Source organism: Buceros rhinoceros, unplaced genomic scaffold, assembly GCF_000710305.1.
Source record: "Buceros rhinoceros silvestris isolate BGI_N320 unplaced genomic scaffold, ASM71030v1 scaffold6495, whole genome shotgun sequence".
In the NCBI taxonomy this organism is placed as follows: domain Eukaryota; kingdom Metazoa; phylum Chordata; class Aves; order Bucerotiformes; family Bucerotidae; genus Buceros; species Buceros rhinoceros.
Genome location: NW_010413531.1, coordinates 112,398 through 130,265, shown reverse-complemented (window position 1 = coordinate 130,265; position 17,868 = coordinate 112,398). Strand labels below are relative to the sequence as shown.

Genomic DNA, 17,868 nt, shown 5'->3' with positions numbered 1-17,868 from the left:
AAATTAAGTAAGAATTTGCTCAAATTGGTAATTTTCCTGAATATGTCTTTGAAACAATCTTTAAGTTGGAATTCAAGTAGTTAATTCCCTACTTCATTTTTTATTTTCACTTTCCATGTACATGATTACCATCCAGTCGTGTACATTTTATGTTACTGTAGTACACGATTTTGCCATGTCATAATTCTATTGCATTACTTTATAAAGGTAATTATTCAGTGAAATGTGTACACTGAAATTGTTATTAGCAGTTACCACGAAAGCTTAGTCTTCCAGGGAGGCGTTCCTTGAACTTGTAATTTATAATCTAATGCCAGGGGATGAACAAAACAACTCTTGAATCAGCTGACAATCTCAGTAGTCAATATGAAGGAGCAGGAGAGTAAGAAGTGCTTATGTTCACTAAGCTTAGCAGAATGCTTTCACAGTAACAAAGCTCTGTCTTCATAAGCTGCTTATTAAAAAATCAAGAGCTAATTGACTTGTCATTTTTTTTTCCCGTGAAATTTTTTTTTGTTCTTGGTGGGGGGTGGTTATCATTTTGGGGAGAATGGCCATTTTTAATTTCTCCCTCTGGACCTTAGTTGCTTTATTTGGGCTGTAATACTCTTCCAGCTCTTGACATCACGTTAGGTCAAGCTGAACGAAAAAGGGTTCTCCTACATTGCTAACACTCTCCTTGTGAAGTACTTGATATAGTCATTGTTAGCCACGCTGGTTACTCTTCCAATTAGTTGCAATAAAATGCAGCAATTTCATAATAAGTACATTCTAGTAAAATAAAATGTTTAACTTGTGTATGGGTTCTTGTGCATAATGCATAAGCAAATAGTGCTTCATGAAGCTAGTCTGTACGCTGCACTATTTATATTAAAGAAAAAATGTTTTCATAATAATTAAAAAAGATACTGTGTTAGAGGCATATTGAAATAACTCCAGCATTGCAAAAGAAAATTAAAAAGTATAATTGCATGCCTCAAATTATTGTGTAACTACTATTTTCTCATGTTGATTCTACTTTGAATGCTTTCGACATTATGTGCTCAGTGAATGCTTTATGAATAAAAGGCTCCATGGAACTTCATAATCCTGCCTACAGCAATCATGTTTCAAATTAAGAAATACTCATTAGCTGTCAGGTTAATTCAAATTAGTATCTGCTAATAATAACAGAAAAAGCATCCAAAGTTTGGCTTTTTTTTTCATGTGAGAACTTTTCTTTCTAACGGTAGATTCATAAGCTCAGCCTGGTAGTATGTAAAAACACAAGCACCAAAAGTCTCTTTCCAATAATGATAGTTTCACAGATCAAATTTTGGTGCTTTGAGTTCTGTGATGTGAAAGGTGGGAATAAGGTCATTAGTAAAGAATATATAACAGAAAACATTCATTCTGGTTTAGAAGAGAGTAAATCTTCTGTTAGTGTATGCTTCTGAGTGAGCTCTGTCCATTTTTTTGTTGTGAAAAGTCCAGGCCTTGCTTCATTTTTCTCAAGCTGTATAATCATACAACATGTTTTCGGTCATCACAGTACTACAATAGGGTTTATTATCTCTAATATTTTTATTCTCTTCTTTCTCTTAATATGATCTCTCAAATAGCACTTACACACAGTTATCTTCTGCATAAAAGTTTTAACAGAGATACCCTAAGCCCCAACGTTCTCTAACTTTGAATATTTTTTAAATTGAAACAGGGAAACCATCTTCTAAACTGTGTCCTTTAAGATAAAATAGTAGTATAGAGAGGGTAAAATATCAGTATGTGAAGATTTGAAAGGTTTTAATAGCTTGCATGTCATGCAGAACAGGTAAAATTCAAGATCTGTGATGAATCCTTTTAATATGAAATAAATTTCAGGAGAGAGGAGCATTATTCAAGGAAGAATTGCTCATACTGAAGTTGCGTGTAAGATCCTTCTCAATAATTTATCTTGATAATCTTAATTTATTTTAATAATTCAAGTTTTCTCACTGAGATAATTTGGCTATTTAACATAGTTTTGTAACACAAGCCAAAACTTAAGTCCTGCTAAACCTGACATAAATCTTAACTTACTAATGTGTCCTGTCTATCTTAATAGTAACAGGTTTTGAAACCTGAAAGTAAAATGATGGTTCTTTAGGGAAAATAGCCCTGTCATATTGCCTTTTTTCCTAAATTAAACATGGTTTCATTTCAAGGGACAGCTTGAAATCAGTAACAAGAACAACTGTAATCAGTTTTCATTCTAATGTAACTTAACCCCAAACTGAAATTCCACAAGAGGTATAAGATGTTACAAACAGTGTGATCAGAGACATTAACTTTGAGTTGAAAACAAACATCCAGACAAAGCAACTCCTTCTTTGTCTATTTTGGAATACCGTAAAAAATATGAAAAACATCTAGGCATGAATGTGTTGGTGTACCTAATACTGCCTGTTGATCAACCTTATCCCCAAAGAGTTCCTTCCTAGTGAAGAAAATTATTCAACATGTGTTCGACTGTATCTTATAGGAAGGATAGTGAGCAGCCTCCGTGGAAGCAAAGTAACTGCTCGAATCCCTGTCCCCTCTATTAATATCACAGACCTGCAACTCAAAACTGTTCTGAAGAATAAAAGTAAGCAAGTCATTGCTTAAAATATAGGAAGTCTGGAGGTGGTATTTTGCTATCTTATGCTCAGTTCATTTTAGACCAGATAGAATTAATCATTCCTGATCTTTGTATTTACTTATACACTGTTTCTGTAGTAAAAGGAGGTAAATGAAACTATGTACTATCTCCATCCTGATATGTTTCATGTTTCATTAATTATGTTGATGATAATATGCTCTATATCATTTGCATTTTAAGAAACCCACCCTTCAAGTAAGTGTGTAAAATAAGATTGATCCTTTACATGGGAAATTTTTTATTTTTGTTTTCTACATTTTGTCTGTTTCCCAGTCGCCCCTGAAGCAAGAATAGATAGAGCTGTCCTCAAAGGTTCACTTTACTCATAAGGAAACAGTCATCTCCTCATTCATCTTAAATGTGCAGCTTATATATATGTGTAGAGCCATAGAATGGTTTGGTTTGGAAGGGACCTGAAAAGATCATCTCGTCCAACCCCTTTACCATGGGCAGGGAGATCTTCCACTAGACCAGGTTGCTCAAAGCCCCATTCAACCTGGCCTTGAACACTTCCAGGGATGGGGCATCCACAGCCTCCCCGGGCAAACTGTTCCCGTGTCTTATCACCCTCATTGAAAAAAATGTCTTCCTTATGTCCAGTCTAAATCTACCCTCTTTCAGTTTAAAACCATTTCCCCTTGTTCTGTCACTACAGGCCCTGCTAAAATGACTGTCTCTGTCTTGTAAGGGCCTTTTATGTATTGAAAGGCCACAATAAAGTCTCCCCAGAGCCTTCTCTTCTTTCACCAAATCCTGAGTGGATCTCAAACACTTTTCATTTTTCACTACTGCACAATGTTTAGATGAGATTAATACTGTCTATCAGATTGGAGTTTTATTGTGTTTTGGAGTAGTTATTTTCATTTAAGAACCAAAATGTATGGACTGTATTTCCTTTCTGCTGTAATTGTGCTTTACTTTGTATTGTGAACATTGCTTTTAATCTGTACTTTGCTGCTTAATAATTTTGTTTTATAAAAGGCCCTCTCAAGCTCTGCACACTTCTTCTCAAATACGTATATATTATTTTTTTCTGTAAGATGTGATTACCCCACAGCAGGTATCCTTTTTTCCAGGTAATAAGAAACCTTCACAATAAGTTCCATTTTGTTAATGTTCTTTAAAACTTCAATAATACTTCAATAATACTTCAAGGTTTTAAAGAATCATTTATTAAAAAAGCACAGAAAATTCAGAGCATCAGCAAGTAAAAATATATTAAAAACTTCCAATGTGTTTAATTGTTTCCTTAGCATCTGCTGTGTTTTACTATGAATTTATTAAGATAGTTGGGTAACCTGAGTGATTTATTTTCTGCCCCGTGAGAAATGACTGGAAAATTCTGCTTCCTGGATTTGGCACAATTGTTGTACACATGTGCTATTAAAATAGAAGTATTAAAGGCAATCCCGGTACATTTTAATACCTATTTTAATAGGATTTAATAGGGTTGTTCTTGCTTTTTTCAGGACAATTAAAGTCGAAGTGTATGACTGGGATAGAGATGGAAGGTAAGACATTAATTCTATTGTTAAACTTCAGGGTTATCTGTGCATATTTATACACATGTTTTAAATTATATAAATATGTAGTGCCCAGAACTGGACTAGAGAATTGTATTTATCAACATTTAGAGGTACAGTTATTGAGAAAAAGTTTTGCTGTGCTACAGTTCTGTTCTGTTTTGCAGCTGTGGTAGATGCTAATGTACTAGCCTATTTCAAACATGATACGTGTATGTTCATCTGTGGAACAAACAAGGTGGAATGATTTGTCATCTGTAAAATCAGTTCTGTGTATCTCTTTATGTTAATGTACATGTATGAATAGAGGCATAATTTATAATATACTTTCTTTTGCTTAAAACATTGCTTCATAAATGGTTGCTTTTCAAGATGATAAAATGCATGAGTCTGCAACTGCCACTTCGTGGTTGCCTAGATATTGCACTGTAGAAACTACCTATTAATTATCATAATTTCAGATGGAGTTTGAAAGTTCACCCCATGTCTGTCTTCAGCAAAACATCGTTGTAAACTCTAGAGTTGGAAGACCTAGGTTTTAAATAACTCCATTGATAGAAAGAGGATGATGGATTATACATGGAATTTCTGCAGCTAAATTCAAGAGGGGCAATCTGTTATTATTCAAGCTTGCTGTCTGTACTGCATGTACCTTTTTTCTGAAGAAATTAGCCTTTCAAATTGCCTTTATTTTGACAAACAAGATAGGATTCTTTTTTTATCAGACTGGATTGATACCTCTTGTTCTTTTAAAAATGTTTGAGCTTCTATCAATGCTTTGGTTAGAAACTGTACTCATAAATCATGGTAGTAGAACTTGTATGTAATACAAGAATATGTTGATTTTTACTTTAAGTCGATCTCTCTTCATTATTTCCTATTAATCTTCATTTATATTTTTTACGTACATAGATATGCACTTACATCTGTATTTTTAAGAGTATATTATTTATTATACAGTAATGCCTTTAATATTGCTAATGCAATTTGCTTCTAGTTTTACAGCTAATGATACCTTGCTTCTGTGGCCCAACAGACCTTGTAATCATAACAGGCAGATTTATCCTCTGCTGCCATTCATTTCCTTGCTGACAAGGTCCAAAACCAGTTTCAGCTTTCTCAGGTTATACTGTATGGTTCCATCATGAAGCCTCTTGATTTACAAACATTTATATCACGTGTTTACCCTCTATGAATACCGGCTTGTGCAAATTCATCATTCTTGTTTAGCTATTTGCTGGAGAGACAAAATAACATATTCTGACCATTCAGAATACAAGGTTTTAAATTAACAAAGCCATATTAGCAAAAAATCGCTGATCACTGTAATGATTAATTTCTATTAACGTTCCCTGTTCTCTCTTTGGTTTTGTCGAGCCCTTAAAAATGTGATGCCTTTACACTTCTGTGTATAAACTACAATATTTTTTAAAAAAATGTAACAATGAAAAATTAAATTCTATTTCCAAGTTAATAAAAAAAAAATAAAGATTGTATTTCATTAAGGTATCAAACCCCACGTGCTGTCCCATTTTGTCCAAAATCTGAATCTGAGGTATGATTAAAAAGAAAAGGAAGAAATCTGTCAAAAAATATTACGTCATTGCAATTCTGAGTGAAATTTTTAATGTAGTGTGGAATTCAGGTTATCATTAGCCTCTGTGGTCTCCCAAACAGTTTGAAAGATTATCTGATTTTGCTCACATCCCTCTCTGAATACCTATAAAATTAATATCTGAAAAACAAAAAGTGAAGGGTACGATTTATCTGTATTCCTTTTTATTCCAGTTGTATGATTTTTTTTTTTTGCCTCTTGCTTTCTACTTTTTTAGCATCTGGAAGCAGGCAGAACACTGACCTCTTACATGTTAAACTCCTCAGAAATATGAGGCAGCACTCATCTTGTGTAACTTCAGACAATGCAAAAATCAGACAACTGGATTGAACTAATCATTTAAGCTACTTCAGTAGCTTACAGGGGAAAATAGTCTGATTGAATCCATCCTAACTGGAATAAATTGCCAGTATGACTTACCAGTGATCGCAGTAAGAACCTAAGTGCCTGATTTAACTTTGACATTGCCAGATGGATCTGAAGTGAATCCCATTCAAGAATTAGTGTTTCAGTTTTTTGTACAATGCTGCTGTTAATTTATATTAATTTCCATTTTTTGATGGACTCTTAGTTTATAGGCAGTTATTACAGTAGCTGATCACCTCACTATGCTGAATCTCTTTGCTCCAGACATGTGCAAACTGGGCAAGAATATCCTTTGAAAGATCATCAGAGAGCCTCCTAGATAGCAACGCAAGTTATACTGAATATTGCAGGTTATTCTGCAATCAGCCAGGCAGCATTACTGTGCATGTACTTGATTTCTGCATCTTGACTTGACTCTGACTTCTTGAATCTTGTCTTAGAGGGTTTTTTACCTTTTTCTCCTGTGCTATCTGTGCTTTGAAAAAGGGGTGCCAGGGTTCTTAGGGTTGGCTTCTTACTGTCATGTTCATTAATTACATTGTTAAGAGCAATTGTTCTTAGCTCTCATTTATTTTCAAATATCATTTAAAATTTCTTGACTAAAAGTAATGCGGGATCTTTGTAACATTAACAGTTATTAAACATCTTTGTCTCAAAACCGATTTTGCACAAAAATTGTCAAAATGTGAACCTCTTGTTCTGATGCCTTTTATTGCTTCTAAGAGCTGTGACAAACCCCAAAATATTTGATACTAGAAGCAGTCACAAAAACTGTTTTTGTTACTTTGGACAAGCCTGCTTGTGTGAAACAGAGGGACTTTTTTGTTATTGCCTGTCCTTATCAGTGAAGTACCTGCAGACAGGTCTTACAGAAGGGGAAGATAAGATGACGTGTAACTTCACATCAGCAATTCTTATTATTTATTTCTCTCGGAAGGCTTTTTCAGTAACTTCATAGAAATTGTTACTTAGCATCCATGATGCAAAAACCATTTCACAGACTTGACGTTTATGATGTTACCCAGAATAAGTGCTTTTTTCTTGAATTTTGAAACTGTAAATATTACCATGCTAACCTGGGGCCACCAAAACATGCATCTGAGAATCTATAACTGCAGGAGAGATTGTAAATCTCGGATTCTGGGTGCTTTCACGTTATTTCTTGTCCTCCATCTTCATCCTCCTTCTCCAGCTAGATAGTTGTATCTAGTAGATTTTTAAATTGTTGCACTTGTACTCATTGACATATTTCGGATGATGATTGTCCTTTTGGGGTTTTGGGTTTGTTTGTTTTGTTGGGTTTTTTTGTTGTTGTTGTTGTTTTTCTTTAGATCATTAAAAGCATCATTAATACAATTCTGAATGTGATTTTCATCACTTCAGTACCAAGAGGAAGATTTAGGGAGATGGGGTTCAATGATGATTATTTTATATGCTAAGAGTCTCTGAGTCAGTGTTCCAATATGCCATGCATGGACCAAAGTCTTTAAGTCTAGGAATGTTTGGTGTTAGGAAGGCAAGGAAAGTAACTCTGGATTCTCAATCCAGAGACTAATAAGGAGATCTATTTGGTGTAGTGTGATCATGAGCATTGGAAGGGATTGGTGCCTTGTTTTTCTTAATGAGTCACACTTCTGGCAAAGGCAAATATTGTCCGACAGGCACTCATACTTCAGAGCCAGCCTAGGGAGGGGCGTATGTCTGTCTGAATACTGAGTGATAAGATCCAGATTGATGATATTTAAGTGCAGAGAACCCTGAGACTAGTTATATATGCCCATACCTTTTTAATGTGATTAGTCAGAGGATTTATATCTTTCTAGCTCAGTTCTTGTCAGCCTGTATATTGCCACAAGGCAAGGAGGCTTTCCAATGTCTCTTACAATAAAAGAAAGAATTCTTTTTAAGCAGTACAGTTTGGGGTTTTTTTCCCCCAGAGACAGTCCTGTCTGAAATTGCTTGTTTCCTCTGTTTGCTACAGCATGTTTGTAGGTAGTCACTGAGCTGTTGTTTGAATTCCTGCCTTTGAAATATATAAGCCAACTTGAAAATTTCCAGTAAGAATCCTTATGAAAAGAGAAAAGTTTCTTTTTAATGAAGGCACATTTTTTTTTTTATACAGCCATGATTTCATTGGAGAATTCACAACAAGTTACAGAGAGTTGTCGAGAGGGCAATCTCAGTTCAACGTGTATGAGGTAAGTATTGTGAGCATTTACTTGCTTTCAGGAAATAGATGGGAACACTTCCAATGTTTTCATGGCAAACTGCTAAAATCTGTACAGTGCTTGACAAAATCAAACTTCGGAATTAGTTCGCCTTTCTCCTTTTATAAAAAAGAACAGGGAATCTAAAATTGTTGCTTCATAAGAAGGTTTAAAGACAAGTAGGTATGTGTGCACGTGTATGCATGCTGGGCTGTGACAGGGCAAGAAGAGCACTCCAAGCAGCTGGGTTGGTATGACATAACTTGGAGCAAATATCGGGTTACCCTCATATGCGTATGAACAATTCATCATGCATTTCTCCTTTTGCCAACTGTTACGTGTGGTGTATGCTGTTTTCTCCTACCCAGAGAATATCTGGTGATTCCTACACCAGATGCAGAGTCACATGCCTTTGATCTTAAGAGCAGACTTCAAAATCTTTAGAGTTTCGATGCAGGTCTGACAAGTGACAGAGAATTTAGCTTACTTATTGGTAGCGTTTTTCATGTGATCAGCTACCATCTTTGCTTAAAAATTTACATCTCATTTCCAGTTTAGGATCATACATCTGCCAGCTCCTGGGATTGAAAGGCAGTTTTCAATTCAGTTACACAGTTTTAGATTGTTAGATGACTTCCAAGTGTGGTAAGACCTTTGCAAAAGAGTATATTATTTTTCCCAAGATAAAACTTTACCAAATCTTCAAAATGCGCTGTAATTTATTCTCAGAAGCAATCACTGAGTTTGCACGAGCAAAAGTGGAGATTTACAAACCTGAAGTGTTATAAAGGGACTTGGTTTGGGGTTTTTTTTTCTTTTTGAAAAATTCCCTTTAAAAATTATCCCAGATTTGGGCACAAAAAAAATTGACTAAAACAACAAATTCTAAGCATTAAGACTCCTGCATTAAAACTTCATTTTTAAATTAATATCTCGGTCTGGAATGAGAAATGTATCATGGAATTTCAATATGTGTTAAATAAGGAAATGAAATAGGAGGAGGACATTTTAAATGTATTTTGTCACTGAGAAGTGTCAGCTTACTCTTCCTAAGGAAATACATTACAGAGGTTATACTTTCTGCATGGAAATATGTTCTGCAGGGTTAAACTGCAGGAGAGTAAGACTTTTCAGAGGCTAAAAAATACTGTTTTATTTATGAAGTTATCTGAAATTAGAGGAAAAAACCCACATAAATATTATCATAATTGTAGTACCTGGAATTACAGGAGAGGGACAATCTGTGGTTTAATTAATCCCTGATCTCAAGGAGATACCTTGTTTCCCATGATGTTTCTCTCCAAGCTCTAGTGCATTTCCTACCATTCCTAAGAAGCCAATTGTCAAATTACCAGAACCAGAAGGTTCAGAAGAATCTCCTTTTTGGCATACAATGACTGTTGGCAAGAAATATGCTGCTCAGGCCTGACTTCTGGATTCTGGAGAACTGTGAATAGGCAGTTCAGCCATAGGGCAGGCAGGCCAGTAGTCTGTTACCTTCCTCTTCTGGCCAGTTGTCAGCAGGAGTCACTCTGGGTAAGATTCTGGTTCCACAAGAATTACTACGGTGTTTTTAAACCACCATTACACAGATTTAATCCATTGCTCACCAGTCAGGACTGTTAACAGGAGGGACAGGGGTTATTTGGGTTTCTTTAAGTGTTAAGGCAGTAAAAGCTTTGAAGAGTACTTTGAAGAGTACTTACTGGATGAGGGGCATACTGTGGGGAAAGAAAGTCACTCTCGTTTAGCCTGCTTGGGAGGGTCTCAAATGGCAGTTATCTCTTTCTGCCTTACATTTCACAGCTATCCTGTGCTGTGCAAGGAGTACAATCTTTAACTTCATTGTGGTTCTGGGAAGATAATTTTTGGAAGACATGTATTACTGTTTTTCCTGTTTTCAGGCAAAATTATTCAAATATTTTACAGCATTTAAGTGAGTAAGATTTCAGTTGGGAATGTTTTCATTCCTTGTCATTCACAGAACATCTGTGAGTAGTTAACAGTAAAACTTGGCACTAAGCCACAAGGATTTGAGTTTCTGAATTATGCAGGAGATAGTCGATTGACCTAATTAACAAAATAATGTTTTGCTTCGAATGTCATGTGCAATTTTGGAGGAAAAAAAAAGGCAGGAGTACATTTTAATATGTACGTAATGAAACTGGCTGAGACTTGCCATCGAATGGATAGGTATTCAGAAGGGAAATCATTTTTATTGGTGTCTACAGTGAGCAATTTTACAGGTGTGGGTTCAAGACATTCAAGAAAACTGTTTAATGCTTCCTAGTCCAGTTCTGTGAAGATTCTTGTGTGTGTAGAGAGCACTGAGCCAGCACAATTCCTGTATGCCTGTCAGGTGGTGGTCTGTGCCACTTGAATGAAATTACTGGCCAGTTTCTATGCTGGCACACTATGATCTGTCCCCCGTAGTTGCTCTTCCTGTCACCCAGATCCTGTTATTGCACCAAATACAGAAACTAGGAGTAGAACAACTCTCATGTTTCTCAAGTGATGCTAAGGAGAAGATGGAAACAGATTAACTGGAATGTGAAGAGGTGCGTTGTGAGATGAAGCGGTGACAGTACACTGAGACACTGGAATCGGGAATACAGAAATACGCAGAACGTTGTGAAAATTCAGAGTAGTGTTTCACTGAGCACTCAGATTTAATGAATACTCTCAACTCCCTTGCCCTAGCTCCCAATTTGTCAAATGCAGATAGCAGCACTGGCTTACCTAGCAGGTACCACGTATATAAATTCACTGGTTTTCAAATATGCATATGTCTCAGCACTGAGGTGTGTAAGTAAACAGAATGCTGAATAAGTTTAGGATCCACTGTAAATAGACTGTTTTCTGCATTGAAAGTATCTTAATACTTTTATGTTAAATCATAAATAATACTGCTTCAATATTTGTATATGTGTTTCTAGGTAATAAATCCAAAGAAAAAAGGAAAAAAGAAAAAATATATTAATTCTGGAACAGTAAGTAAATATATTTTGTTACTGGATAGTTTTCTCTTGAAATAGAGTGGAGTTGACTTGTAATTTAACAGGATTAGAATAGAACCTGTGAAGACCATAACAATAAACTATTTACTGTTATACAGCATTTATTTTCAGATTTTTTGAATTTGAATAGTCTGATAAAATCTGTGTCCAAGTGTGCTGTTAAGTTGCCAATGATTTCCAAAATGAGTTATAACAAAATTTCAGTCAAATTCTTGAAATTACTAGACTGAGCGCTATTAATTTTTACCTGAAACATATCTGTACTTTTAAAAGTCAATTTTCTTTTTAAATTTAACTGCTGAGCTAACATGAGTAAAAGCTATTATGTTATTATGGCTAAACTAAAAAGAGTCAACATTTTTTATTACCAACAGATTTTTGTTAATTTATGTTGAAAAATCTGTTAGTATAGTTTGGGATGAGAGTTTAATGTCCTTTTGCTCATATTCCATATTCTGTTTTATGAACCATTTGTTAGCAATGCAAATAATTCCCTTCAGCACTTTCAGCTTCCGTATTCTGTCATCCATGATGTTCATATCATTTACCAAAAAATGAAGATAAATGTTGAAGAATTATATATTGGAAGACCTAATCGGATATAAGATCTAGTTTTTGAAAACACATCCAGCATGTGGGTTTTTTCCACATGAACAGTTCCACTGAAGTCAGTAGGGCTACTTTCACTCTGAACTAAAGCCTCAGAGGAATATTTTGTCATTCTCACATTCTTGTTATAAGCCTTTTCATCACTAGGAAAAGAAATGTTTATTTTGTACCTCTCCTATAAATTGTAAAAAACAGGTAGAAGCAGCTTGCCCATGAAAATTTACCGTATAAGATCTGATTCATTAGATAACTTAATTTTTGCTAACGTATGCCTTTTACTACAATTTAGCACGTCCTGTTAAAGCAGAACTAGTGAGTCAGAAACTTATGAAAAGGGATTATTTTAAATCAATGCTAAAAGTAAGTGTAGTCAATTGTAGGTATGAAATCTGGTTTAGGGTACGGAAGAGCAAAGAATACATTTACATGTTCAGTTTTCCTGATGATTTTGGTTTTAAATATTTTAACACCTTCATGTGTACCTGTCTGCATTTGAAAGAACATATTTTACTCATGTTTGTTCAGACAAAATCAACTGTGTCTTGTTGTCTTTTGTTTCAAATTATTTATGGGAAATTTCCAATAAACAGTTACTAGCCATTTTCTTTTCTCTTTCCTTCTCTACCAGTGTTCTCCACTGTAGGTTTTGTAATTTATTTCCCTTATCAAGTCATCTTTGCCCCCATTTGTCCTTACTTCTATTAGCCCTTCAGCTTCCCCTAGGCTTCTCCAAATTGTTGCTTCCTTATGTGTTTGCCTGCAGTATTGTTTTTCTTATCCCTGTCATTCAGACAAGTTATTCTTTATCCCACAGATTTCTGAATTTTCAAATCGGACACAAAGACCATCATTCTCACTAATAGGAAGTTGGCTTCTGGAGAAATTTAAAGTGGATATAGATCATTGACTGCTATCTCACAGATGTTTTTAAGATCTATGGTACATAGCAGTAGCCATCTCAATTCATTATTACTGAAGAGGTCTTTTTAAATTCAGACAGACAAACTACATACTAAGCAGAAGTGTTTCAGAATACATGATTAGTTTCTAACACACCAAAGTAGTGAAATTTAAAATTTACTAAAACTTGGAACACTGAGAGTCATTTTGTGGAAGTAAACACTTCGGCCACTTTGGAAGGGTGTTTTCTGTTTCCTTTTTAAAACTTTTTAATCAGATTCACTGAAAACATTTGCTTAAACTAATTAGGAACAAGATGACCAGCTGTAATAACAAATGAACCATTAAAAAGGCTGTGTCCAGTGGAAAAATGCATAGAAATTTCTGTCTTATGTGCCAGACTATGCCACTGATAGTCTGGTAGAACTTTGTTATGGTCTTCTGTTCTCAACTACATGAGTAATTGGATGGTTTTGAAATTTGCGAGTCAGTAAGAGTCACAGAGAACCTGTGACAAAGGAAGTAGGATAGACTTATTGCCTGCAATCTCGTTCTGAGTCCAAGTTTACAACGTAGGAATATTTTCAATTTTTGTATTTTGCTGCAGTAGGAGGCAAATCAAATTTTGTGGCAAAATTCTGTCTCCTTATTTCTTGCATCATTATCAGTGAATTTGCTTTGAGTAGTTACATAAGCAGTCTTCACTGACTGCCTGATGCAATTCTGTTGTGAGAGTTTTTTGTCACTTTGTAAATAAATTGAATTCTTTACTTTGTAAATGTTGTCAGTGTCTGAAGATCTTAAATGCTGGTTCTTTTCCACTTGTATTTATACTTCTATGACACAAGTGCTGGGAATGCCAGTAACACCTTTAGACCACAGTCTGTGTTTTGGATTTATATCATTTCAGAATGATAAAAGCTGAGACTGAGTATATTTCTTATCATTGCATCTTTTTAGATATTCCACTTTAATTTTTATACGTTTCATACGTATGTATGATTTACTTGATTTTTGCATTCTTGGCTTGCAGCAACACTCAATTCCACTATTCATGTGAGATGAGAAATGACATAAATAATTATAACTGAGTTCTTTACACCATGTTGAAGTACTCATAGAATAGATGCATTATCATCTAGCCTCTAATATTTGTGTGCAGATGTAGTGCACAGTGATCAGAAGACATGCATGTGATGACCTGCCCTGGAATACAGTCTTCCATCCCTTACCTTTTGCTTGAAACCCTCCCCCCCCACCCAACACCCACAGTTGTAGAGGACTTCCAAATTTATCTCTTCCCTTTCAAGAACTGCTGCTTGAAATGGTTTAATTTTTTTTACAATTTTTTTTTTCCTTAATACTGTAGGAAATTACATCTTAAGGATAGAACTCTGGAAACCTTCTGCTTATGTCTCTACTTGTTCAGCCGGGAAATGACAATTCATGTCTGACTCTCTTTTATTTGCTTTCAGGTAACATTGCTTTCCTTCCTAATTGAAACAGAAGTTTCATTCCTTGACTATATTAAAGGCGGGTATGTGATTGGCAACAAACCTTTCTTGTTTTCACAATCTCATTGTAATTCACTAGTGGTTTGTGTATCTCCTTTGCATATGATGACTCTAGTATCTGTAAAGAGCTGTATTGTTTCCTCATTTCAGAGGCTGTACTTTCCTACATAAAACCTGCAGATAGTTATTGACGTAAGTTAAGTTATGGAACTTCGCTTAACATGTTGGAATCCGTGTTGTTACTAAAACACTGAGATTGAGTAATGACCTCTGACCAGCCAGTGAAAATTGGATTAACCAAAAGGGAGTAAGCTATATACTATTAAATTAGTAAGATGTCTTTTTATTTCTTCTGATTACACTGACCTTTGGTGTATTTAATATTGGCATTTATTTAGAGCCTTTCCCCTTCAAAGGCATTTTTTCAATACTAATTATGTAAAATTTATAACACATTCAATTTCTCATTTATCATCATTTTCCCAAAAGGGAAGTAGAGACAGAAGCATCAAAAGGCTTACCCTAGAACATGCCTGGAAATGGAATCGAATCTCTATAATTTCAGGCTCTTAACCTTCCTGCCAGAACACAATTTTTCTCTAAGATAAATAGAAATAATTTGTTATACGTTCCTAGGCACTTAATATGGATTTTGGAGGAATACAGTCTGAATATCCATTCCGAATTTATTACAGAGCATTGATTACCTGTGAAGAAACAAGTTACTTTATTATGCCAGTTTTCAACCAGGCTCCAGCTGAAATAAAAAAGAGGTCCGGGTTGTGTTTTGGCAGCAGCAATATAGGACTTTGCCTTTGTTCCCAACAGTGGTAATCCTACAGATGGGAATATGCCTCAGGTTTATTCTGAACACATTAGTCATTGAAGTTCATTCAGTTAAAGTGACGCCCCCGATCATAATTGTTAGCTACGGAGGAAACTGTCAGTAAGCTATCTCGACTGCCGCTGCATTCAAGGTTTTGAAAAACCACAGCCTGAGGTTGTACTCCATACTGAGCTGATAACTTGTAGAAGGAAAGGATCATTGTTAAGAGGTACTCCAAACTGTTGACCCTAACCCATGGGCTTCTGCAGAGTGTAATTTTTTTCTCTTTCAAGGACTAACAGCCTCTTTGATGTTTCAGTTCTCCCAAACAGTTACATTTTAAAGTTAGAAAATCCAAATTCTCTGCTATTCGATCTCTGTCCAAGAAAATAAATATTTTCACTAAAGGTGAATTCAGTCTGTTACATATCTCAAAATACTGTGTCTTTTGGATCGTTAAGATTAAACCTGAAAAGAATACTTTATGTGCAATACTTAAAAATGTGAATGTTTAATTAGGGTTTTTAACATGGATGTAGACATACTGTCTTTAAAGTTCTCATTCAATATTTTTGGAGAAATTTGTGATTTGATTTGATCATTTGCTTACTCTTTGGTGGCTGAACATATTTTCTCATTTGGATAGGATGCAGAGCCTCTGCAACATTTCAGATTTGGCAGATACTACAGTGTATACGTGACAGATTATGGGTGACCATCAGGAGCTGTATAGGCCTATCATTGAGGTGTATAAATGGGGGGACACATTAGTGGAGGGAAGGGGCTGTGGCAGGGAGCAGCAGTCCCTCCTCAGAATGGTTCGGGAGCTGGGTAGCATGGCCGGCAGGGCAGAGTCTCATCAGCCAGGGCCCGGTTGTGTGGTACATGGGCAAGACAAGCAGGGCAGGCCCAGAGATGGTGGCCAGGCTCAACTGAGAGTCCAGATCATCAGGGAAGTTTGTGTTAATGAGGCGCACCAAGATCAGGCTGGGAAGGCAAACCACAGAACCAGGTCAGGATCAGGTCCAGCAGTTTCCAAGTAGACCTATGGTGGGCAAGGCAGGGAGGTCAAGCCAAGAAGTCAGTCCATGTGTCAGGATCTGGTTTAATGGAGTCCATGGCCAGGCATGGGCTTGGCTGAGCTCAAGACCCCTGGTCCTCTGACATAGCTCAGGCAGCTGAGCTGAAATGAGGTTCCTGAGCCAATGGAGAGGGATGTGGTGGAGGGCTGAGGTGTCTGTGTAGGGCTATTAAAAGGCTTTTTAGTACACTCAGGACCCCTACATGTTGTTCCAGGATGCTTCCAGAATGCATACTATCAAGCTGTTCTAGAACTGCTGTCCTTACTTTCAGTTAACTGGAAATAATGCTGCTGGAATGCTTGTCTCTGTTTGCACTCTTTGGACCCAATGGTTTCTCCTCAGAGAGGATCAGTTCAGCTGTTGACTATGTTAGAATCTGTTACGGTTTAGCAAAGGTAAAACTTCCTAATATATGTCAGACATGCTGTCAAGGTACTACTGCATCTTTAACATCTGAAGAATATGTTGACTCTGTATGCTCTAAAGAATTCTGTCAGCACATTTTCTTGACAAGCTGTTCCTGAGGCACCTAGCTTGCCACGGCTAGGAAACCAGTTATTTCTGTGATTCAAATCATCAGTAAGGCTTCTTGTACCTGCTTTGAATCACTGTTAGTAACAGAGAAGACAGCTGCTTAAGATAACAGAAGAGGGCTTGGAAGGAGCATCAAGGTTCCGGTTGTAATTTTTCGTATGAACAGTCATGGTCAATCTGTTGTGGAGCCCTTCTGATTCGAGTGTTCTGGGTATAGCAGAAAATTTTAGATTTTGAGGGGAACAGGTTACTTCTGTTAAGACTGCTGTTGCCTTTTTCAGAAACATTGCTGTTGTGGACTTTAAGAGAAGTAGAAAATTGCCATCCATCCATGTTTACCAAAAGTTTGTACTGAATGAAGTGTATATATACATATACAGAAAGGCATGAAGAAACAGTTTTACCTCTCATGTAGCTGTTTGTTCTTTGAAGTGTGTTGTACATATATGCCACAACCATCTTATTCCCCATTCATTCAAAATTCATCTCTACGAGAAGAGTGTGTGTAAGAAAATGAAGAATTAAGTTTTATATCTAAATTTGGAAAGAAAAGAATATAATAGGTTCACATGTAATCTTTTTAAGGTGATTTCACTTTTCTCACTGAGACGTTGCAAGTTAATAAACCTAATTTTCTACGTTCTCTAGACAAATAATAGAAATTTTGAATACAAATACTTTGTTCTTATTGATATTTTGTATATATCTCTGTAACTGCAAGTCAGAGAAGAATTGTGATGATAATAATTATTGCTTAAGCTTTTTTCTTCTTGTATAAATAGAGTATAATACAGTAGAATGCTCTGTGCTTCAAAGTATTAGCAGTAATACTTATCATTTAATTATTTTATATAGAATTTTGTTTAGTGATTTGTACAGTTATTTCTATCTATGTGCCAGTGAAAACAGTTGAAGTACTTGTGTAAAATATTACCTTTCTTTCTGTGACCTGTACAGTTTTGTAAACATGACCAAGAGGCTGAGACTCAGAGTCGTTTTCTTGGCTTCTCTCTCCC

The 17,868-nt window shown here is 35.8% G+C and overlaps 1 protein-coding gene across 1 annotated transcript in view; it reads left to right on the top strand.

Annotated features, from left to right (window-relative positions):
* CPNE8 (copine VIII) overlaps positions 1–17,868 on the top strand; it is an 87,987-nt gene that overhangs the window by 44,061 nt on the left and 26,058 nt on the right. The window contains exons 10-13 of the mRNA XM_010136786.1: positions 4,129–4,170; positions 8,286–8,361; positions 11,307–11,360; positions 14,372–14,433. Of these exons, the coding sequence (XP_010135088.1) occupies positions 4,129–4,170; positions 8,286–8,361; positions 11,307–11,360; positions 14,372–14,433 (234 nt within the window). The remainder of the gene's footprint in view (positions 1–4,128; positions 4,171–8,285; positions 8,362–11,306; positions 11,361–14,371; positions 14,434–17,868) is intronic.